Source organism: Ursus maritimus, unplaced genomic scaffold, assembly GCF_017311325.1.
Source record: "Ursus maritimus isolate PB19 unplaced genomic scaffold, ASM1731132v1 scaffold_3, whole genome shotgun sequence".
NCBI classification, from domain to species: Eukaryota; Metazoa; Chordata; class Mammalia; order Carnivora; family Ursidae; genus Ursus; species Ursus maritimus.
Window position 1 is genome coordinate 15,958,527 of NW_024425563.1, and position 26,047 is coordinate 15,984,573.

At 39.6% G+C, this 26,047-nt stretch overlaps 1 protein-coding gene across 1 annotated transcript in view; it reads left to right on the top strand.

The window, feature by feature from the left end:
- DGKI (diacylglycerol kinase iota) overlaps positions 1–26,047 on the top strand; it is a 414,447-nt gene that overhangs the window by 280,471 nt on the left and 107,929 nt on the right. Inside the window, 1 exon segment of the mRNA XM_040643960.1 lies at positions 19,044–19,144. Coding sequence (XP_040499894.1) covers positions 19,044–19,144 — 101 coding nt within the window.

Here is a 26,047-nt window from a genome sequence, read left to right on the forward strand (position 1 = left end):
ATCTTTTATATCCTACTTGATGAAGCATCTGCGCAAGTCTTTTGCCTGTTTTTAAATTGGGCTGTTTGTTTTTTTTCCTGTTGAGTTTTGAGAATTTGTCATATATTCTGGATGCAAGTCTTTTGTTAGAGATGTGTTTTGCCAGTGTTTTCCTCAAGTATATAACTTATATCTTGTCTTCTCATTTTCTTTACAAAGTGCAAATTATCAAATTTTTCTCTATATGTGTTTTTGGTGTTATATTCAAGAACTCTTGGTTTGGTCCCAGGTCATAAATATTTTTTCCTTTGTTTTCTTCTAGCAGTTATTGAGTTTTACATTTTGCTTTCAGTTCTATGATTTGAGTTAATTTTTGTATAAGATGTGACATTTAGGTTAGTGTTTTCTTTTGTTTTATTTGCATATAGATGTTCGATAGTTCCAGCACCATTTGTTAAAACGACTATTTTTTTCCATTGAATTGCCTTTACATCCTTATCAAAAATCAATTGGATGTAAATATGGGGGTTTATGGATGTATATGGATGGATAGATATCAATTTCTGCAGTCTCTATTCTTTTCCATCGATCTATGTATTTTTGTCTTTGTCAATGCCGTGATCTTTTGGTTATTGTACTTTTATGTTAAATCTTAAAATCTAGTTGTTATTTTTTTCACTTTATTCTTTATTTTAAAAATTGTGTTGGCTACTCAAGTTCCTTTACCTTTCCATATAAATTTTAAAATAAGCTTGCCTATATCTCCAAAAATCCTACTAGATCTTTGGAATTCTGTTGAATCTGTAGATAAACTTGGGGAATGTAGACCTCTTTACTACGACGAGACTTCCAATCCATGAATACTGCATTGTCTCTCCATTTATTTGTTTTGTGCATCATTGTTTTGTAGTTTTCAACATACAGATCTTGCACATATTTTGTTAGATATGTGCCTGTGTTAGATATGTGTTGGTTTTCAATTTTGGTTGCTGGCGTATAAAAGTACAATGGATTTTCATGTGTTGACCTTGTATCCTGGGGCCTTACTGAAGTCACTTTTTAGTTCTAGGAGTTTGGTGGCATCCTTGGGATTTTCTACATAGTCACACTCGTCATCTGTGAATAGGAGTGGTTTTCTTTCTTCCCAGTCCATATTCCTTTTATTTTTTTATTTTGCCTTATTGCAATAGCTAGGATTTCTAGTATGATGCTGATTAAAAGTGGTTACAGTGGATGTCCTTGCTTTGCTTCTAATATTAGGGGGAAATCATTCCATTTTTTCACCATGGATATGATTGTTAGTTGTAGATTTATTTATTAAAATACTTTATTAGGGTGTCTGGGAAGGATTAGGGAGAACTGGAGTTATTTGTCCTCTACATGTTAGAATTTGCCAAGAAATTATCTGGGGCTCAAGGTTTCTTTTTTTCCCTTTTAAACTATAAAGTCAATTCCTTTAGCAGTTACAGGACTCCTCAGGTTTTCTATTTCATTGTAGGTGAGTCTCAGTAGGGTTTTGCTTTTTGTTTTTTGTGTTTTTTTAGTTTTTTGAAGTTTTTGAGGAGTTGCCCATTTTATTCTAGTTGGTAATATATGTAGAATTATTGGTAGAATTTCTAATCTTTTTAATGTCCTTGGGGTCTGCATTGATAGTTTGCTTTTATTCCTGTTATTAGTAATTTGGATCTTCTCTGTCATTCTAATTAAAGGCTTATCCATTTTATTAATTTTTTTTGAAAAATCAGCTTTTGTTTTTATTGATTTTTCACAGTTGTCTTTCTGTTTGCTATTTCATTGATTTATGTCCTTATGTTGTCCTGTTTATGTCTGCATGCTTTGGGCTTATTTGGTCCCCCCACCCCACCCCAGTTCTTTAAAGGAGCAGCTTAATTATTTAAGTAGGCAATTGACTCAATTGAGTTCAGGCCACAAGTTCTGACTTAGCTTCTGAGAGTTGTAGCTACCATGTTAATTCTGTTCTCAAAGTCTTTGCAGTGCTATTCGTATCTCTGTCTGGTGTGTATGCACCACCCAGTTACCAGTATGGGATCTGGGTTGTACTAGCCTGTAGTTTAGTTCCTAAACTCTACTGTACAGATGCTTAGGGCCAGATTCACCCATCTGCAGCCTAAAGATGAACCTGAGAGTGCACGAACATCTTTATGGAGCTGTTTTCCTGAGCTCCTCCTTCTCCGTTGTCATCCCAGTCCTTTGCTGTTTCCTAGGGCTCACCTTTTTGGTCTTTCAGCGTGAAATCTAAGGTTTTAATTACCTTGCTTTACTGTGTATTTCCTGCAACTGTGTGCATGTCCAGGACCAAGCAATGATATGACAGAAAGAGGGGGGATAAAAGCAATGTTGGTCTATCCCATCCTCTTGAGATCACTGCTTCTTTTATCAGAAAGGAAAGCTCTCTTCCATTACAGTCGTAAGCCCCTGAAGGCCTTTATCAATGATGCTTTGGGGAATGCTGGGGTGTAAGAAATGGTAAGGGGAAGAGACCTGAAGTTTTCTGAGCATTCAGAGTCGTTTTTTTCCCTTAAGCCAGACCTCAAGGGCTCTCTGGGGGCTTTCTTTACCTGCATTTGGTGTTCATTTCAGGCTTTGTGCTGTCTGGAGTCTACAGCAGGGTTTATTGGAGGGAAAAAGAAGGGAGAGCTCACCACCATTTGATAGTATTTTATATTCTGATCTTCTTCTCTAATCTGCTACTATCATTTACTTTTCAGAGTTGTCAAATAGCTGCTTTATGAATCCTGTCCAGATTTTATAACTGCATTCACTGCGGGGAGAAAGAATGGTGTGTGCTTACTTACCTTAGCCACAACCAGAACTTCTCTGCTGCCTTTTAAAAGCAGGGAGCTATGATACTGTATCCCCCTCTCTCCCACTGCAGTTTAGTACCATAGCTAAACTCCGCAAAACAAATCTGCAGAGAAACCACTGTATTTTGAACTACAATCAACATATGTTAAATGTAATATGCCATCTTTCCCAACAGTTACAATTTAAACATAAACAAGATATTTCCCACTGCTGAGTTGTGTGGATTTACTTGTTACCTTGGGGAAGGCAGAGTTGGACACAGATCCATGAAAAAAGCATAAATTGTCATGTTTGACTACAAACTGAATATGATTCAGCACTCTAAAATTGGTTTCAATAAATGAAGTCTTCATGGTAAAGGATGAAAGAAAATTGATTTTTGTTCTAAGAAGAGGGGGAGTTTTAGTAAGAGAAAGTGAAATATTTTTGATATGTCTTTTTTTTTTTTTTATGGTTCCATTTTGGGTTGAGTTTAAGAATTTTATTGTTGAGAAACTACCAGACTCTTCCGTCTTCATCATTGAAGAAAACATAAAGTGGTCATAGGTAGTTAAACATCTGCATGCTGGCCAGCAAAGTAAACTAGCTGATCTTTGGCAGTGCTTTCTAAAAACGCTGTAATTCTATTCTCCAACTAGTCACATCACATTTTTTGTTTTGACATTTTTACGAATTTGTTGAATGTGCTGTAAAGGGTCTGTTTATTTCGTTTATTTAATATTGGCCGTTTAGTTAGAAAGTAAGACTTGATGTGCTTTGTTCAGACCCCTTCTCTTTTCCTTTGTTCTATAACTTCTATTTGCTACAAGCTACACTCTCTGGGAGTAGCAAAAACGTTGCCAAAGTGGAAATTTACATGTACAGCTCTGTAAACTATGAGGGTTACGTGTAAACTAGCCAAGAAGATCCATCACACATACTTTGCCTGAGAATGAGTAAAGCCGATGGTAGCTGACACACAAGCTCTCTTGAGAATGTCAGGATGAAAAGCACTCCTGTCAGACCACTCGAGCCTCCGGAAGAGTGCTTCCTGTCTGGGGCAGAAATCTGTCCAGGTTTTGATTCACAGATTACAGTTTTTAGGTGATAGTTTCTAGACCCCAAAATCAATTGCAAGGATACCAAAAGTGCCTAAGCGCTCAAGAAATTATGAATATATGTGTTGTTAAGACTCGTTATTACCGTATCCCAGAGTGATTATCTTTGTGTGACGGGATTATGGAAAATGTTTTCTAGGTTTTTTGTATTTTCTGATTGATTTTAGTGAACATGTATTACTTCTGTAAAGGCAGAATATTAAAAGTTTGTATTTTAAAAAGGACAGGAGAGAATGGCTACATTCATAGAACAGGGGGAAAAATGCCATTTGCTGAATCACAGAGTCAGATAGGGAAGCATCAGAGTTGGCCTCAGGCTTGCTGGACTGCAAAACTGTTTGTTCACTGAAGCCCTGAGCAGAGGAAACTGCTAACCCATTTTCTTTCTTTTCTCTTACTGCCAACTGTCACATTTTCTGAGTTATCTTCCTAGTGATTTCACTTTCCACCGTCCAGTTTCTTGACCTTTAGTAATGTCAAAATGTCATGCTTTCCTCCCTTCTTATGGAATCCTCTGTCCTGGTTGCATAAAACAGATATACCAAACTGAGAATTCCAAGGAAAAGTAGGCAAGAACTGCTTGAGCTTCATCCCCTACCACTTTTCAAACTTGAGTCCAGGCTGCAGCTTGGATGATGACGGTTTTCTTCCCTATGCTCTGCAACCAAGAGCTTCCCCCCTCCACCTGTGCTTTTATGCCCACTCAGATGGCCAGAGGGGTCTAGGGCCTTAAAGAAAAGGGGCATCAGGAACAGCCGTAGGTCTCTCACTAGGGTGTCTTCCTCCTTATTCTGTAGCGCCCCCATGGTAACATGCTGCTGTTTTGAGGATCTAGGGGGGCTAGATCATTTGTGTGACATTGACCAAGTGTTAACCTCTTTGCATTTTATTAAAAAAGAAATGCAGCGGTTCCCCCTGGATTTCTATTGGCTCTGAAGTTCTGTTATGCTAAAATTCAGGGCATGACCCTAGACTATATGAAAATCTGCCCCAAAGGGATCTGAGACTTGAAGTAGGCAAGACATACCATGGGACATGACAGGGTCATCCTTTATCCTTCGGACTGAGCAGGGAGCCCAGGCCCTGTACTGCTTTGGTACATTTAATTGATGTTTCTTCTTGCTCTCTGCAAGAACACAAGTGGATTTTTTTCATTTAGCCAGAAAGATAGTATGTGTCTGATATTATGCTAATCAGCACCTTGACTTGTGATCAAATTTAATATATCGATAACTGTTTGTGTTAACGATTGTCATTATTCCCATTCCATAGATGACAAGACTGAGAGTAAGAAATATTAGGAAACTTAACTAAGAGTATATGCCAGAAGGTGATAAAGGTAACACCCAAGGCTTTCTGCTTTGGAGCTGGCATTTAAGACCCTAAACGCCACTGTTGATCTAAACTTTGATCGTTTTCCTGTGTATGTGTTTATTTTCATGAATATGATTTCTATATTTTATTTGGCCACACTAGGTTAACTTCTTATTTTTTAAAGAAAACTTGAAAATAATAACTTAGAATTCAGTTCTGAGTGTTTCAAATGTGTGACTCTTCAGTATTACAGGTTTGCAGTTCGAGTGTTATTATAAGAAAAATGTCAGGACAACAAACCCCAGTTAAAAATAAGTTCTAGTCCAGTTAAAGCACCGGGAGAGTCTTTTAAAATGGTCCGTAATGCGTTTGGTCACAGGAGGGGTCATGCCCACAATGATGGTGGACGGATGGAGCCTGTGCGCCTCTCTTAGCAAAGGTAAACACAGATGGCAGCCTCTGGTACGGTTATGTAAGGCATAATACATTTAGGACTCCCTCCACACTTAAAATTATATCTCGTTACTTTTAAAATTTATTTTTGGAGATGAATTATTCAAATGTCTGCGTAGGTGTAGAAACAGTCTTACACTTACGAGTCAGCACTTCTCGTAAAGTAAAAGGTCACTTCAGAACTGAAGGGAATATTTACTCAGGTGTTGTTGGCTTGAGGTGCGGGGCCTGTGGAGGTGAAGGCACCAGTCAGTTTCAGGGGCATGGGGAGAGTTTGCGGGAAGGTTCAGGTACCGTGTGCGCTGCAGGCCCATTGGGCAGGACAAAGGAGGAAGAAAATTTATGAATTTTTGAATTTATGAAAATGTATGAATTTCTTTTATCAAAATAAATTTTAAGAAATCAAAATAAAAAATGACTTTAGAAGTAACATTAGTTCAACAAACACAACACTATATATATATATACATATATATATTAGATTATGTTATATACCTTGACTTTTAAAAGAAGTAGAAGTTAGATCTGAATATCTTAAACAGTAACGTCAAGCCAGCAGAGATTTCCAAGCCAGGTAGGAATTTTGGAAAGTAAAAAATGAGATGCCTCTCATTCTTCTATTTATGTGATCTTTTTAGGATCAGTAGCTGTAGGACTAAAATAAAATGTATTTGTTCTAGTGATTCTCTTGAGTAGGTATCTGTGTGGTTTGCTTGGGCTCCCGTTACAAGTATCACAGACTGAGTGGTTTAAACAACAGAAACTTACTTTCACACAGACTGGAGACTGGGGGCCTGAAATCAAGGTGTTGGCAGGATTGGTTTTCCCTGAGGCCTCTCTCCTTGGCTTGTAGCTGGTGGTTGTCTTCTGGTGGTCTTCCTCCGGTGTGTGTGGGTCTGTCCTAATCTCTTTTTATAAGGACACCAGGCAGATTGGATTAGGGTCCACCCATATGACTTCATTTTAACTTCATTCCTCCTTAAAGACCCTATCTTCAAGTACAGTCACATTCTGAGGTACTGGGGTTAGGAGTTCAGCATATGAATTTCTGGGGGAGAGGGGGACACAACCCAGCCCATAACCATATCATACTAAATAAATTTGACTGAATTTTAGTTTTCTTTTCCTGTCACCAACTGTGTGAAGACTGAACTTTGGATATATGACTTTTATATATGGTTTAATTCTTTAAAATCTTTCTATTAAAAGGTACAAGAAGGGCTAAAGAGTATTGCTCTTTTATTTATAGCAGATTGTTGGTATTAACTATATGGGTACAATAAAGTTGTTGTTGACCTCTCTGGACCCAAATCCAATTTCTGTAAAATGAGGTGGTCAAATAATATAAACTTTAAATTTTCGTTCATATATGAATTTCTGAAGTATTACTGTAATAAAAAGCAACTATAGAAATACAGGCCATACATGGAAAAGGAAGGGAGTAATTTTGCTAGTGTTTGTGAGCAAAAGATTTATTTACAAATGGACTCTCCAAGTAGGGAAAAAAACCCTAAATACTTCTGGAAAGTAGTTATATTTATATCTTAGATAAACCGCAATCTGCAGTGTTATTAATGGATTTAGTGCATTTAGGGAGCAAGGGAAGCGTTTCAGTTTTTACTCCAGTATTACAATAATAACATATCAATAACAAACCTAGACATTTCTTTGGAGCACTCCAAGAGGGTGTTTATTTTGGATTGTTTTGCTGAGGTAGTAATAAAATGCAATGCACATTTCATTTGTAGATTTTTAATTTAATTATACCAATGTGATTTAGCTTCCCAATCTGTCATAATGCCCTGAAACACTTACAGGAAATGAAAAGGAAGTACATTGTTAAAGGCAGAAAGGGAAAATCCTCGTTGATGCTACACTTATTTCGTCCCCAGAACTCATCACATTTCGTGTCAGAAAATGAAATTCTAAAAATGAATTCAGCAAGTTCCAAAGTTGTAGCTAAGATATTTGACTGAAACGAAAGTGGTGTTGGAAGGTTTATAAATGGAACAAAAAGGCCAAAGTTTTCAGCTTTATTTTATAGAGAACTGCAATGATTTTCTTTTTCTTCACCATGTAGACGCTCCTGCTCTCAAGAGAGGTGATTTATGTTCTCTAATTGGGACATAAATCTTTTGGTCTGATGATATTTTGTTGCTCAGGCGAAGTAAAACAAATGTTTCCTTGATGAGAGGGTCTTGGCTTATGAAATGTTAAAGCACTCTCTTCAGTAGAGGCCTGCTCTGTAATGTGCTAAGTGCAAAGACAGAGGGAAATGTACAAGCAAATGTACGAGCAAAAGGACCCTGAATTATTTTCATATTCTATCATGACATTCTCAGCCGACACCATTCTTTTCTTTCTCTCTTCCATTATTTTCCTTTTAGTTTTGGTAACTAGTTAATATTTCAACGAATTTGTGTTGCCCTTCATTATCCAAGGAATTTATTAGTCTAGCACTAAAGGTATATCTTAAGGAGGTTTTTTTTTTTTTCTCAAGTTTACTATCAAGTTTCACAGTTATTTTTGTTGATTAGTAGTTGTAAGGATGAATTATATGATTTTTACAAGTCTTGTTCTAGCAAGGTGTCTTTGTTCTGTCCATCTTTGACACCAACAAGAAGAATGATTTTTAAAAAATTCCCTTGGTCATTGGATTAGGGATTAGAGAATGGTGAGGACAGTTTCTGCCTAACTGGCTAAATTTACTGACTTGGACAGGGGAGTCAGGTTTGGGGACTCTGATTTGCTCGTGGGTCTCTAACAGGGAAGCACAAGGCAGCAGGAGCACATCTGTGCTATGAGTGGGGGGACGTAACTTTCCCCCAGGGATCGGTGGATGAATAGGAAAGAAGTGGTGTCCTCTTCCTCTCCGGGACCGGATGCAGTACCACTGAGTATTCCAGGCCTTGGCAACCCATTGTCAACTTGGAGGGGAACAGGAGTCAGAAGGCAACACCATAAAATGCTAATTACCTAATATGAAAAATGGTTTTGTGAATTTTCTTAAATATCCAGATTTTAAGAAACTATCTGTGTCCTTCCGTAAAACTTTTTATATAGAAAGCTGAAACCATTTAAGGAAGTGCCTCTTACGTAATGCCATTTATTATGAGGCCAATACTTACTTTTTTATTTTCTTGATATAAACCAAATATGGAATCCTGTTCTTACCAAGCATGTTTCCTAGGGAGGCAGAACTACTTCCTTCGCTCTGTAGTTTTCAGTAGGAACACATCTGGTAATTCATGTGTTCAATCCTTTCTCAAATAAAGTCAGGTTACGTCTCTCCACCTTAATAAGATGGCCATGTTTATTTTTCACGCCATTATTGCCTCATGCATTTTTGGCTTCTGCTTTGTTGGTTATTTTTACTTAAAAAAATCTCAATTTTAATTTTTTCCTATAGGATCAGAGGCGAAATAAGTGTTAAATATTTTAAAATTGCATGTACTCTAGGGTTGTATTTTTTAAATAAATGTTACCCTCAGTCAAAACGCCACCACTTTATTCATCAAAGTGCATAGGGTTACTAGAAGATGAGAAATTTGCCAGTAGTTATAGCCTCATTTAGTCCTTTATGATATATGTGAAGGACCACAGTGTTTTCTTCTGTGAAATGACACTTTTAATTTTTATTTACTTATATATTTTCAAAGAGTTTTTATTTATGTGAGAAAGACAGAGCATTTGAGTGGAGGGACAGGCAATGGGAGAGGAAGAGAATCTCCAGCAGACTCCTCACTGAGCGTGCAGCCCGACCTGGGGCTCCATCTCATGACCCCAAGATCATGACCTGAGATGAAATCAAGAGTTGGACGCTTCATCGACTGAGTCACCCAGGCGCCCCGAAATGACACTTTTTAAACTATACAAATCCCAGTCCTTGCTCTACACACCTTTCCAGCAAAGAAAGTCAGTTTCTTTATCAGTTCCAAGTAAGAACAGGATATTCCAACAGCTTATTATTGCAAACCCAAAGGAAGAGGTTAGCGTTTAAATAGCAAATAAATGTTAGGTTTTCCTTTTGTCTGATACATAGAAATTGAAACCTGAAGTAAAAAAATGTCTCTCTCTCTGAGCACATGAGATCTGAAGCCATTTGTTGGATGGTTTGAGAGTAACATTATCCTCTTCTGTCTCATTGGCTCAGGCCCAGTGGTGCCTTACTCCACTGGAGGTGGTAATTAATGGACCTCTGTACAATCAGAGAAGCAAAAGAATTCTCTAAGCCACTGCAGGCTCTGCTACTAAAAGCCCATATTAGTATTTTATGATAGAATCTTTAGTCATTTTTAATAGCCAGGAAACCTCCATTCAATCGACTTACCTCATGAAGTAGAAATGATTCTCGCCTGATGTGATGAAAGAGTAGCCTTGAGTTCTTATTCCTTTTCCAACTGTTCCTCATTCAGCAGTTTGAATTTGCAGGATTCTATAAAAATGCGTGTTCCCTCTACCTCTGATTTCCATCCCTCTGTATTTCTTGGAGGTATTTGCTTCCTTTGTCTTTCATCATGATATCTGTCCAGCTCCTATACTCTTTCAACATAAAACAGTATAAAAAGAGTAGAAGAGGGAACTTAAGGTCTGAAGCTCCTATAAGTTTTCTGAAAGGGTGTCAGCTCTACTTGCCAATTCAGCAAATATTAGAACAGGAGACTCTCAGGAGATTTAAGCCTGTAGGTGATATCTAATGATAAGTAGAAATTTTTCTCCATTCGTATTAACCAGAGATAAACCAGAGGATCAACCCCATCTGTGAGGATAGCATGAGCATTGAGATTATTTTTCGTTTGTTTGTTTAGTAATGAGAATTGATTTTTCCCTTGAACTGATTTCTGTTGACTGGTCCCCATCCAGTCATGGGGCCAGCGATGCACATTACGTAGGTGGGATGTAGAATGTGGTTCGCAGGATTAGGTGGGATGAAGAATGTGGTTCGTTGTCACGGAAAATAGTTCTCATTTCAAAATTAGTAAGTCCATATGGGAAGCAGCGGCTTAACAAAGATAGATATGTCTGGGCATCCTGTCCTCAAAGAGCTCGTGATTATGGGGGGAAAATCACCATGCCATGATCACATTTGCATTTCGCACTGACTGCTCAGTCTACAGCACTCAGTCTAGGTGCAAGATGATAGTAGCTTGGTCTGTGGGGGTGTTCCCAGAGGGGGTAGAGAAGCATACATATTTGAACACGATTTGAAGAAAGACGACTAGCAGGGGAGGGAAAGAAGGAGCAGGTGGAAAATCAGAGAGTCTATTGAACTGAAATCCAGAGAAAAGTGCTTCAGGAGTTAACCAGAATGAGGAATGCTACTGAAGGGGGGATTTATTTGAGTGTGGACTGAGAAGTGGATTTAATGAGCATGAGTAAAGGGAAAGGAGAAGGTGAAGACACAGTGTGATCTCATGTAGACGAAAGTTTGAGGGTCCGTAACTTAAAAAATAGATCTATGATTCCAGTACCCAGAAGTGGTAATGTTATGTATATGTGGGGGGGGGGTTCCACATAAAAGTCTCTGAGTTGATGGCTGAGTCAACAATAGCTGTGATGTTCATTATTGCGAAAAGAAGTAGATGGTCAGGAGAACTTGAAGTGTTGACCAAGGCTATTGGCCTGTTCCTTTTCCTTTCAAGCAGAAACAAAGTTGCGATACTCGCCAAGCTGCTTACAGGTGCTCCCGAGTGAAGCCGCTACTAGTTGTCTGTCTTTGCTTCTCCTTTGTATGCCGGGAAGCCGACGCCCAGCACAAGAGACAGTGTGTAATGACCACATACTAATTTCACTCTGCTGCGTGTTCATTTCTTACAATCTCGGAAACATAAAAATGTATTTCAGTAGAAAGCATGAAAATGTGCATGGCAGTATGTATTTGAAGATCTCCAGAACACTTTAAAAAATTTTTTGTTTCCACTAATTGCATAAAAGTTTCTAATATTTGGAACTTAAAACCTCTTTTTAATCTCTTAGCCATTAAGTCGGCAAATGGTTTCTTGGGTAGGCTTCGAGGTCTGGCGTTTCAAGTTTACATTCTTTTGCCATCGGTGTCTGTAGTTGATTATCCCAGTGACTTCAAACCCAATTCCGACCCGAATGGTAGAAGAAAAGTCAGTACGTTATGGAGAGAGATACAGGTTCTTTAGGAAGAATTTATAAATGCTTAGGGTCATCTAAACAAAGACTAGGGCACTTCCGTCCTGTACCTTCCACACTCGATGAGGGTCAAGCAGAGATGGAGCAGCCATAGATGCGATCGTGGGGTAATAGACCATCAGATGGGATAGCAAGTAGTGACTTAGTGACCATCTAAGTTTTCTCCAACTCTGCAATGCTTTAATTCCATTATCTTATTGGAGATCTAGAGGGAGAGCGGTCTCAGATAATTTGTAACTATGACATATCATATTATCCACCTCACAAATGGATGCCTTCAGTCAAGAACTTCATTAACTTTTTGTTGTTGTTGTTGTTGTTTGTTTTTTTAGAGGGATAGAGTGAGCCCAAGAGGTGGGGGAGGGACAGAGGGTGAGGGAGAGAGAGTATTTTTTTTGAAGATTTATTTATTTAGAGAGAGAGTGTGAGTGGGGGGAGGGGCAGAGGGAGAGAGAGACGGAGAGAAGCAGACTCCCTGCTGAGCTCAGAGCCCCACACCAGGCTTGATCTCAGGATCTTGAGATCATGACCTGAGCCGAAATCAAGAGTCAGATGCATAACTAACTGAGCCACCCGGGGAACCCCAACAATGTCTATTGAAAAAGAATTAACAACCTTTAAAAGTACTTCTCAGTGTTGCAAGTGGGGAAAAAAAGTACTTTCTCTGGAAGAACATGTCGGACAGTGGGAGCTCATGATTGCTGTTAATGTGATTTTGGTTTATCTTTGGTTCCAAATTCAAAAACTCCTTTAAAATTTTTTTCACATTTCGGAGGCATTGTTCTCTACTCCAGGCAGAAGACAACTGAATTATAAGAGTTCTCTCTGAACTCGGCAGGTGTCAGAAATCCATTTTAAATCTCTGCTCAGAAGCTTTGGTTCAATTTGGTTTTACTGCTCAACGCAAAGGGGCCCACTTGGATGTGTTTTTGGATAGGTTATTGTCAGTGGCAGCTTGAAAATGTCCCAGGGTAAATTGCAGCAATTTCTAGGAAGTTGCTAAGGAAGCTATTGAGTATAATTATATCTAAATAAGACCCAGCTTGATAGCTGATGAAAGGATGTGGTGCGGTTTAAGTGTTTCTGGTTCATTGTTATTTAATTGAAGAACAGGCAGTCCTGAAATGGTATACATACTTTTCTGGTAGGGACATCTACCATTTGTATGTTCTTTTCTTTTTTTTTTTTTTTAAAGATTTTTTATTTATTTATTAGACAGAGATAGAGACAGCCAGCGAGAGAGGGAACACAAGCAGGGGGAGTGGGAGAGGAAGAAGCAGGCTCATAGCGGAGGAGCCTGATGTGGGGCTGGATCCCATAACGCCGGGATCACGCCCTGAGCCGAAGGCAGACGCTTAACCGCTGTGCCACCCAGGCGCCCCTGTATGTTCTTTTCTATCTGTGCAGATCCCCCTAGAGATAAAAGGCGAAGGGGTATAATCCAGCATGGATTTACCTCCACATCTTGGAGAGCTGGATGGAAAAAGGAGAGAAATGGACAACCCAATCAGGGTTTGCCCTAGGGCTCACAAAGAGAAAAATGGCTATGGAAAGGCTCAGATGATGTCAAACTGTGCTAAAGGGCCATGCGTTGTCCCAGAGGAATTCAGCTTTCCTGCATTTCATTCATTTATTTGTTTAAAAACATTTATTGTAAACAACGTGGGCCAGACTCTTAGGTGCCGGAGTTGTAAGGAAAAGAAAGAGTCTTTTGTGCTATGACTTCACACTGAAGTCCATTCATAAAACAAGGGCCAGTTCAAATGAATCCTATTAAAGATTGGTTAGAAATATACTTTATTACATCGAGGTTATGATCAGGTAGAATCTCACGTTTATATTGCTCGAAACAAATTAAAGCAATGCATCACTATTAAATCAGGCCTGGAAGGAGAAAGGCAGACAAAGTTGTGATGTTTTCTGCCTTGCAAGGGAAAACTAACTCTTTATATATGAGTAGCAAATTCCTGGTTAAATTATAGTTCATCGTAAGAATCAGTGAGTCTACATGAGCGTTTTAAGGGGCAGGCCTTACCCTGAAGCATTTAAAAATGTTAATGAAAATTGGACATTTACAAAGTACAAAATGTAGAGTAATTATATAACTTTAAGGGCCTCCTGTACCATGAATGAGGATTTATATTCCTAGTATCTTTAAGATATCTTGCAAACATTCACGGCCCCCACTTGCTTTCTCATGCCACAGGCTATAGATAGCTACCTAACTCTGGATCTTTGTCCCCCCGACCGTGTCATCAAACTGTCATTCTGATAGGGTTTGGTATCTTCTAACTGCTACTTAGAGCTGTGACTCTGGCTTCCGGTATGATATTATCTGGGATTCAATTTTTTAAAAAGAGGCTTATGGAAGTTGAAGCATCAGAGTTTTAATAAAAATATAGCAACAATTTACTTAACACTATTTACCAGGGATGTGCTAACTGCCTTACATGGGTTTTCTCATTTTTTGCTCACATATTTCTCTCATCAGTTCCATTTTCAAATCAGAAAATGCTTTAGCCAAGGTAACTTCAGAGTTCTCAATGTCAAACATGTATTAATTGACAGAGTTCAGATTGGAACTAAGATTTCTTCTGAGTTTGTGTCTTGCGTTACACACTGTGTTATAGTGTCTTAATATTAAAGGATATTATTCCCAGATGATTCATGTTTCCAATGAAAAGAAGAAATTATGGGGTGTTGCTGGCCTTGAGGTGACCCTAGGGAACAAAAGCCCCCAATTCATTCTCTTCGTCCCTAAGCGGTATCCATGTGAGAAGTTTGGCATGAGGAGAGTGTGTTACGAGGACTGAGAGAAAACTTCGTAGTAAGGACGGTGTCAGTTGAATAGCAGTGAGTGTTCTGGGAGTTGTCTAGATGGGGATCCACCTCTCCCCTCCCCTGCATCTCAGGGTAACAGCCATGTGTAATGTGAACATGGGAAGGTGTGTTCTGGAGCCCAAGTGTGTGAATTTAATGAGATGCTTTATGGTAGTTCTTGAGGGAGTTGTCATGGGGACATTTGGGAGTTACGTTCAGAGCCATGAACTTCCAACATGCACAAAAAACTCAGTCTTGACATTTCAGAGGAAATTTGTGAGGAGGTGATAGGTTGAGGTCACTGTCCTGATTTCAAAGGGAATTCCAAGATTGCTGAGGCCCTTTTCAGAACCTTGAGTGAGTCCAAGGAAGTCTGGTTTAGAACCCCTTCTACAGAGCCTACATCAGTATCGGAATAGTTGGTGGTAGATGTTGGCATGGAGGCAGATTCATTTTTATCCAGGATGTTCATCTCTTCTATGCTCTACTAACTTTCTTGGGAAAATCTAATTTTAGAAAACTAATGGCACTGCTATTCCCCAAACTCCAAGGAACAGCTTTGTCATCGTCCACCTCCATTCAGCCACTAATGGCACATTAATATATTTTGACATAAAGGGACACAATTGAATTACTTGGCTTTCACTTAATATCTGTGTATTTTATCTTTCCCACCTTCTAGTTGTCTGTGTTCATGTCATTGCTTGGCCTGTAAAATACCTGTGGGAGAAGGTCCAGGAGAATGATGGCCCTACTCAGACTAGAAAGTTTCCCCTGAGAGGAAGCTCGGCGGCTGGTCAGAAGGGCCTAGGGCAGTCCCAGCACACACCCTAAACTTCTTCCGCTCCCCAGCAGCAGATGCTGTTGTTTATTAGCAGAACCTTATGTAGGGGAGTGATTTTCAGAATGATGATTATACTGATAGTAGCTAGTGTCTACTGAGTACTTACAATGTGCCAGGCACTTTTCTGTATTGACTCATTTAATCCTCCTGGTAACTCTGGGAAGTGGATCCTGTTCTTATCTCTACATTACCCAAGAGGAACCCTGAAGCACAGGGTTTCCTGGTTAGCCAGTAGTTGGAGGAAGTGTACTTCACATCAGGCAATCTGACTCAGAGCCTGAGCTCTTCCACTCTGCTGAGCTGCCTACTCTTTACACCAGGATCCAAAAGATTTCAAAGCAGATTCCCATCATGGACCCCGTGATTGCCCTAAAATTTGCGGATGACCCCCGACATTTGATAGCAGGCCAAACACCAGGTACCTTCGTCAGAAGAGTGGGTTTAAGCAGGCTGCTGCTGGTGGGAACGTGGGATGCGTTGCAGGTCGTCAGGAACAGATGGGCACTGACAGCGAGAGAATGAGTGTATAAGAAGGTGGGATGGGGGAGAATGCCAAGCAGTTACTGAGTCTGCATTTTCTCGTCTCCTGCCTAGCCGATCGCTCTGGAGATGAACTGAGATAATTTATGAATTCATTTGGATTCTGGAAAGTTCCATTCAAATGACAGTTCCTGTTGTATGTCCATGGTGTACCACCTGTAAGGAAGATTGGTGGAGGCTGTGGCTCAGGAGGCAACACTGTGTGGCTGGAATTGCTGGGCACAGACACAAAGCTGGGAGGTGGAAGCATGTGGGCAGGAAGCAGGCACGGATGGACCATGAGAAAGGCGGTACACAGTGGTTGGCGAGTGGGGAGCTCCTTGGGGAAAGGCGTACAGGGACTGGTCTGTAGTCATTCTCTGAATCCTATTTTCTACTCTACAGCTACTGCTGGAACTAGGTCTTACTTCAGCCCGCTGGAGAATGCTAAAGCTCACTGTCAATTGACCTACTGTCATCTCAAAGTGTAATTAAGTTGAGCTTTTTCAACCTCTGTTCTCCCCATCTCCCATCAGAGGGTATGGTGGGCCACCACCTTCTATGCTTCCCGCTTCCGTCTTACCTGAAGTGTTTGTGGGGAAATATTTCTTAATTACAATCTTTTCGGGTCACTAGGGTGAACTTGAAAATAAAAGGATCAGACCCGCCTTAATTTTGGGATGAGCATCTGGTACAAACACTGTATGGTCACTGTTAATGGCTTAAATTCTTTCCTATTCTTTCCTATCTACTCACACCTAATACCTGACATTCTTTGCTGTAACTTATTTTTCCTCTGGTTCTGAGTTATCATTTATTTACAGATTGACATAATTTTAAAATCTTTTTCTGAAAAGGATGATGCTTGGTGTAAAATAATCCTTAAATCCCATTACGTAGAGATAACCGCCTGGGATAGCTTGCTGAACATTCTCTCCAAACACTTGTGTACATAAACAAATGCCGAAATTCCACAGTTTACATGAAGAAGTTCTTTCCAGATATAATTTTCCGTGATTTTTTTTCACTTCACAATGTTATAGTGAGACTTACCTCTAAACAAATATAGATTTACACACTCATTGTAATATTTGCCCGGTGTTCTCTTGTTTCAACGTACCACAGTTTACTTACCTCTCCCCCAGTTGATTGTTTATTGATAAGAGTCTGAACACCATATAAAGATCATTTGACATTGTTAATTCTGGATCTATGGTTTTGCTGTCACATCCATGGGATTCTTGGCATCATATAATAAAACAAGCATGAAACCAATGAATGAAGAGTCCAAGACTCAGCTCCCGGTTCTGCCACTCAGTAGCTATGTGACCATAAAATCACTTTACCTTTCTAAACCTCAGCTTCCCTGTCTGTAAATGATGGTAAGGGTACATGTGATATTTCAGGCAAAACATGCCTTCAAATCCTATTTCCCATCACAACTTATACCCGTTTTATTTATCAATGCCTGTTCCCATGTCCAGCACAATGCCCAATACAAAGTTGGACACCCAACAGACACACTTTGAATGGACTAGTCCATTGATTTGTCTTCTCAAAACTCCCTCAGAATTATCCATCTTGTCATTTCATATTGGCTGAGTTTTTAACCCAGTCAACCTCAGACATTTTTATTTGTCTACCATTTCTTTCTAGAATTTATGCACTTGGATCTAAATATCTTTGTGAGAGAGGAGGAAGGGAATTATGTATGGGTGTGCACATATGTATCCATATGGATCTATATGTTGTTTTGGGGGGTATTAGAGTGGGACTCTACATGGACGGAGTTACTATACTTTGCCCTAAGATGAGGTATTAGGCAAGAGGATGAGATTAAATTATGTTTTCCTCCTTCCAGAGTTGCATGTGTGTGTTTGAGGTAGGGGTCACTGTATCCTGACAATATTTTATCACTCCCTCCTTCCATCTATCTTTTTCTTCTTCCTTCCAACTCTGTCTTCCCTTTCTTTCCCTTTTCCCTCTTCTAGTCCTTTCCTTCTTTACTGAAACGAATAGAAGAGTAATGCTGTTCTTTCTACTTTGGTCAATAGTGACTTTTATCCCATAACACAAGAAAGGAGAAGCCATCCTGTATTTGCTAAAATTATCTGAACCAATGAAATCTAAGTATAAGATAATACTGAAGGACAAGTGTCCAGGATTGTGTTATATTAATACATTGAAGAAATGCATTGCTCTATAGTGGTGATGATGAAAAATTGTTTGACTCAACTAATGCCAATGATTAAACTACTTTGAAAATATTATGTACAATCCAAGGACATCTTGTGAGTGAACAGGATGCTTCAGAAAGCTGGGTGCTACGCTCTCTTAATTGTTTAACATGTATCCTGACCCAGTTTGGATTGAGTTCTTTTAAAATGAATTACAACTTCATTCCTTTTCTAAAGAAGGTACATTATACATATTTTAAAATTTTTTCATCATTTTGGGGCACTCAAAATCACCATCACAGGCAGCATTTATTGTCATAAACTTTGAGAGGTGCTCTCAGACTGTTGGGGTACGTAGAGGTATTTTGATCTCAATCCTGTGCTTTCTCAATTCTTGGTCTGCTTTTTAGAGGGTTTTTTTGTTTATTGTTTTTGTCTCTTCTGAGGGTCAAACTGCTGTATTTGGTGGATAGGGGCATATTCTCCTAGAGCAGTTTTTACAGCTCTATGCTATGTCTCACTGTTTCAGATTGGCTGTGTCTCATTTATTGTGGAACTAAACACATGATCTTATTAGAATTTTTAATAAGTTAATAGTAAACAGAATAGGAGTAGCTTCCAGAAGCTTTTTCTGCCTATTTCCATGTTCTTACCTAAATTCCAGAAACTTGAGGTTTCTAGAGATGTATTCTTCAGATAATGGCCATATTCTGGTAAGGAACCTACAATTCTGGTTTGAATGAGAACTTTTTCTTCCAAACATGAAGAGACATTATTGCCTTTAGTCCTTCCAGGTGCATGTGACTCTCAATTCTATTCTCTCATTTGTCTGACTACTTGGTTCTTGTTTTGCAGTCCCCAGTCTGTCCCAGACCGCCTGAGGATCCGGGTGAACAAAATCAGTTTACAAGACTATGAAGGATTCCACTATGACAAAGAGAAACTTCGGGAAGCTTGTAAGTTGGAAGTGCCTAGTTGATATCATGTGATCACCCTATCTTCAGCTGGTTGATCCTCCTTGGGTTGATGGATAGATTCATCCTGTGTCTGAAAACAATGGTTAGGGAAATGAAGGGAAGCATATACCATGCGAAGCCCAAGCGATGATTTATGGGCTGAAGAAAATGGAACTGGGCAAAGGAAAACAGCAGAAGAAAATTATTATGCTAAGAGGACAAGTTAGGATCTCTTGGTTTATTAACCACTTCAGTCTCAGGTTTACCCAAGATGAGAAAGCAGAAAGTTGGCGAATGTCATATGGTATCATAATGTCTAGAAAACTCTTGAGACAGCACAAGTCTCTTCCTGGAGTCTCCATTACCAAATACTGTCCTCATTCTTCATGCAGGTGTGACAAAGTTATCTGCAAAGACATGTCCAACACATCCAGCTATTACGTGATTGCATAAATGTCAGAGGCCCATAGAATACTCAATGTCATGATAAAGTAATTCACAATTGATGAGGTGCCATTGTTCCTGAAATCTTAAATCGACTCCACATATGAATGTTTCTCAATGTTCATATTTTTCATATGGTTCTTTAAATGCATAGCTGATTTTTAGTTCATCTTTTCTATCGTTCAGTATTTATTGGGCACTTTTTACATTCCATTCACTATGTTAGATCCCTATCTGTACTATGATATATGAGGTAACCAGGTAAAGTAGTCCAGAAGATGTTAAGACTGCAGGTGTGTTAGATATTAGGGTTCTGGGCTCTGTCACAATTATGGAGGCCAGTAGTCAAATGCAGTAAAGTCAGAGAAGATCAAGACCAGTATCCGAGGGTACAGGCAGGGATGCCAACAGAACAGGAGTTTGATGGAGAACCAGAGGTTTATAAGTTTATGACGCCCAGTTGGTTCCAATATGGACCGACCTAGGGTTATGGAAGACACAAATAGCTAAAACTGGTGGGAATGGAGGAGGGAACACATTCTAGTGATAAGGACTTCCAAGCTCTGATTCTGGACCTGTGATCCGGAGTGGGGATTCAGTGGATGGAAATTCTGAAACCCAGGGTCAGTCTCAAGGGTGAGTGTGGGGACTTTCCGATCTGGAGGTGGCAGTGAGCAAGGGTCCATTTCCCTGGTAGCCCGACCACTGAACCACCCAGAGAATTCTGTGCAAAATTTCTCCTCTCAATTCTATCTGCAGGTTCAGCTTCCTCAGCCCTTCGGTGTTCTTTTCCTTAAACATCAATACTTTCTGCCTTCTCGCCTGCCTTCCCCCTCTCTGCTCTTCTCTCTCATTTCCTTTGTTTGGGAAAGTTTGAAGTGGGAATGGAGCAATTCCCTGGACTTTTGCTTTTCTCCCTTCTATAAATGACCCATTATATTTTCTAATATAAATGAGATTATAAGTGACAGACTAGCACAAAATCTTATTTAACTCATAACATGATGGACATACATGTTTGCATTGGGAGGTGTAGCTATAGTGTGAGTTAAACTGACTTTGAAAGGCTACTTATTATAAAAGTGTTTTATGTCCTTTCTCATTTCCAACTTATAGACAAATAGCTTACAATTTTTGAAAACTAAAAAGGAAAGAATGGATCTCAAGTCAGTTAATATTTTTTCAGCTTACCATTGACTCTGAAGAAAGTCAGTTGGGAGTAGGGAAGCATTTGAAATTTGGGGCTGAAATGAGATTTGAGGCTTATCGGTGGATTTCAATTATCTGTTCTATCTTTTCCCTGGCATTATCTGTCCACCATTGCCAGAGGTAATTGTGATTTGAGTTTTTACAAGAAGATGACATTTCCTGGCAAGTGCTTTACTCATCATATCTTATGTGATAAAACTTCTCTGTAAGGAAACTTCTTATATCAAATTGGGGGAGGTGACTTGGTATAAATATAAATCCAGCAAATTCACCAGTGTCTTTGGATCTCAGAAGGACAAAGAAACACTCAAAGAGGGAATGAAGGAGTTAACTTGTTCTAAAGATTTCAGTCTGAAGGAAACAGTATGTTAATTAGAAGTAAAGATGGCCAAGTCAGGCATTCCACATTTAATACACAGTTATGATGCTTCTAAACTGTGGTTGTCCAGGGCAGTTTGTCCTTTGGGGTTATGTATTTGATTCTTAGCTTCACTCTCTTGCCTGATTCCAACTTGCAACCAACTACAGAGTCACGGCAAGGCTGGCAGAGCTCAAACAGTATAAAGACAAGAACCAGTCCAAGTCCATATGTGACATACAGTGCCAAAATAGATCTGTTATTTCAGAAGCATTAATTAAACAAAATGCATAGAACACCATCTAGATAAAAGGGTTTTGAGGACTGCACTCTGACCTGCATCCCAAAGGGAGTGAATCCTCTTAGGCCGTCTATTGATTGTGAACATACAAACCCTAAACCAGAGCAGTGCTGCGTTACCGGGTTTAAAAGAACTAGTTCCCTTTCTGGATGATACACTGAGTGACTCATCCAGGCAGCATGTGGCTGTTTGCCATCCCTGTTTAATAGATCTTGCTTATGTGTCTGAATCATTATTCGTATTAGATTACAAGCTTGAATGTTTGTTGTCTAACAAAGCCCCACTTCCGTCCGTAAGGCAGGACTTCTTGGTAATTACAGGATGGCAGCCCTTTTAATTACCTTGCTTATTTTTAGCATAGAAAAAGATGACTACACTATTTCAAAGATTTACCACCCCCCTTCCATTTAGCTCCAATTCGCCTGGGGGTATTCCCCCTAAAATAATAGCATAAAGAGGGTTAGTCTATGCAGTCCCTCCCTCGGTGCTTGCCGATAAATTTCAGACTTACTTAAGATAATTAGGCTCTCATTACTGGCTTTATGAATTATTAACCCTCAAGATAATGGTTTTGGTGTCCAAGAGGAAAGTCTATTCAGGTTAAAAGAACGTAAAGAGAAATGTTTAAAAAAAATTCCTTAAAGTAAATCCATAATGATAGCAGAATCTTACTCCCATAATCTGAATCAAGTATATAAATGAGTACTTAATACAGCACATAATCATATAGTCTAGGCTGAGGGTAGTTAGTTTTTGAAAATCTGTTATATTTCTAACTCCAAAGGAGTTTCATTGATACAACATGTATTTTTATATCTAGAGTAACTTGATCTTGGCCAAGATTTAACTCTATCCCACATAAACAGGCTAAACTTCTGACTTCTGTCATGAGCTTACTCTGTGCTTTTGAATTGCCCTGATAATTCATACAGGTCTAGGCCCTAAAACACAAGCAAAAGCCAGTTTGGAGCTAATAGAAAATAGGTGTAGCCTACAAAGGTAGGAGAGGACTAACCCTTGTTGTATATTAAGTGTAGTGTTCAACTACTCTTTTACATTTTCTCAGTGTAATGGGAATTATATGGATGTTTAGAAGTATATATAACGTATAATATATAATATCTCAATTATTCTCTGGCACAGATGAACGATATTAGGAGTGTGTCTTAGACAGTTGCTTGAATGGAATTCCCTTGTCTTTTATTTACTGATGTGGTGGCAGAGTCAGAAATGTTTGTGTTTGAATCACAGTTGCAACCTTGACCAAGTAATCCATCTCTCTGGTGATCATACCTCTCATCTCTAAAATGAGAATATCGTCGCAGCCTCATAAACTAAGAGCGTGAAATGTAATCTCGTAGATGAAACTGCGGGTGCCAAGTCTGGCACGCTACCGTGCTCTCCAAAAGCGGGAGCTGAGATGGTGGTGGGTGCTGTTGCTGAAGACACATTACGGTCACGCGGGCTGCCCCGCGGTCGGTCTGCAGGTCCCAAGCCAGCCGACCTCCTCCACGCATGCTCTCACTGCAAAGTACACGTGCTCCCACCTTCCAACTCACTTTCTCACTTTCAAAAACAGCATCGAAAACACTGATAAATACCACAGGAAGGTTATGGGAAGAGAACATAATTAATCACTTAATTTACATGTATTATGTCTGCCAGTGCGAGAGACGGCCCTGAAGGCAGGATATTTAAACCTGTGAGACGTGTAAGCACTGAATACTGGTATTTGGTGGTCTGGCCAGATATCTGCACACTGCTCTCTTCAGTCCTAAGACAGCCTCCTATGTGCATCATCTGGTATTCGGCACTGATTTTTTTTTTTTTTCGACTTATTTTAGGAGCACCTGGGTGGCTCGGTCAGTTAAGTGTCTGGCTCTTGGTTTTGGCTCAGGTCATGATGGCTGGGTCGTGCGATCCCCGCATCTCCCTCTCCCTCTGCCCCTCCCCCCACCCATGCACATTCTCTCTCTCTCAAATAAATAAATCCAGGGGTGCCTGGGTGGCTCAGTCGGTTTAACAGCCTACTCCTGGCTTCAGCTCAGGTCATGATCTCGCGGTTGTGGGATTGAACCCTGCTGGGGCTCTGTGCTCAGCATGGAGTCTCTTCAGATTCTTTTCCCCCTCCCTCTCTGCTTCTCCTCCTGTTCATGCTCTCTTTCTCTCTCAAATAAATCAGTAAATAAAATCTTTAAAAATAAAATAAATACATCTTTTTAAAAAACCTTATTTTTGGGATAATTTTAGATTTCTAAAAAAGTTACAAAGATTCTACTGGGATTTCTGTATACATTTCACCCAGTTTTCCCTATTGTTGATCACCTTATATTTCCATGCTACCTTTGTCAAAGAAACTGACAGTGCTTTATTAGTACTAACTAAACTCTGGGCTTTCTGTTCCAGCATCCAATCCAGGACATCACGTAGCATTGTGTTGGGATGTCTTCCCAGTCTTGTCTGGTCTGTGGCAGTTTCTGAGACTTTCTTTTTTTTTTTCCCCATGACCTTGAAGGTCTTGAGAAATACTGGCCAGGTATCCTGTAGACTATCCCCCAATCTGGCTTTGTCTATTGTTTAACTTATGATTAGTGTGGAGTTATGGATTCTTGAAAAAAAAAAAGTACTGCAGAGGTAAAGTCCCCTTTTTGTCCCATTACATCAGGACTTACCTGATATTCACATGACATCCATGATGACAGTAACCTGATCACTTGGTTAAGGTTTTATTTGCTAAGTTTCTCCACTGTAAAGTTACTCATTTTTTTTCCCTTTCCTGATGCTGTTTTTGTGAGTCACTAAGTATAGCCCACCTTCAAACGGGGTCAGGTGGATCACTGGGGTTTTCATCATTTCTAGTTTCCATATTTGACCTCAAGTGAATTTAATTTAATACATACGTTGAAGTGGAGTCATTCACTCAGATGCACCCACGCTTCCAAAAACTGTATATTGGCAACAATTATATGCTAGGTACCACGTTAGATGGTAGATTGGAAGTGAAACTGGTACATTTAAAATGACAATATCATTTATTCAGTACAAAACTATTGGGTGCTTATTGTTAGCAAACAGTGGTGGGGGAAAAAACCAGAAATAGTCCCTGATTCACTGGAGGTTTTTTCTCATGTGCTAAGCATTTCAGTAGGGCTATGGAAACATTAGGTATGTATTTTCCTAGCAAACATCACTTAAATGACTAAAGAAGGGGATGGGGATATAAAAGCAAGAATGAGAAAAGCCAATCTAACTACTAATTAGTTGTACGACCTTGGGCAATACATTTATCCTCTTCAGGCTTGGGTTGCCTTATCTGCTCTATGCAGTGGTTAAACTAGGTATTTCCTAAGAATTACTATATTATAATAAATGTTTAGCCCTATAGAAATTACCTAGGGTTTAACATTTTTCCTCCTGACATATTTCCTTGGTGAAGTTTTTAAAGCACACGCATCACGCATAATGAGTGTGAACATTGGATAATTGTGTAAGTGCGTTTTGCTTCATGAATGTGCTGTAAGTACTGATTTTTTTTTTCCGTTGATTGCTTCATCTAAAATTGAATCTTTCCCCCCCTCATTTAACAAGTTGACAACTGGGTTGTTCCATAGAGATTAGGCCTCCACTTGGTGGAGGTAAGTGTTCCATTTTGAAATCTGTCTGAGGAGTTAATGATGTCAGTCTGTTCTCTGAAGGGCACTGTCCATCCCTTTGTGAGCATGTTTGCCTTCTCCTCTTTTTCATGAGTTGACATTTATCCAGAGTTTTGTGCTTAGTTTCTTTTACTGTTCTTCCCTATCTTTTGTCTACATTGTATATTTATCTTTTTATTTAAAATGTGATAATAAGTCAAAATAATAGTTAACTTACATTGCACTATGATTCTAAGCCAGGAAATGTCTTAACATTTCTACTCCTGTCCCATAATTTAATTCTCCCAAAAACCTCTGTGGTTTTGGCCTGAGCAACTTGGTAAATAGAGGTAGGGGAGATATAGAGGACTCACTGTGACCAAGAAGCAGCACACAGTGAGCTACGGAAAAAACAAAGCTTGTTGAATGGAAGCCAAGAGAAGGAAAATGTTTTATGTGAGAACAGTGAGAACTCTGCCAGATGCCCCAGAGTGGGAGCGGTAGAGTAAGGATTCCACGCTAAGAACTAGTGATCGGATTTGGGCAGAGGGTGCTTAATAGTCACTGCACAAGAGGTTGAAGAGTGAAAAGGTGAAGGTGAATAGAATGAGCACGTGTGCACATGGGAGTGAAGGAAGTGAGTCTGCATAGTTGCTCTTTTTAGATGTTTAGCTATAAAGGGGAAGAGAGAATGGAATGGTGGCTGGAAGGGAACGTGGAATCCAGGGAGGATTTTTTTCTACTTTGTAAGATAGTACAGTTGTCTCTCCTGATGGGACCCGTTTCCTAGAGAGGGAGAACTCAATTCAGAAGAGAGGGTCAGTTGCAAGGGTATTGCCTTTGAATGGGTAGAGATGGGATCCAGTGCCCATTGGAGGGTAGGGGGCGGGCTCTGCGGAGTACGGAGCAGGAAAGGCAGAGGAGTGATACAGAGGCAGGTGAGTTGGGGGTTTGGGTAC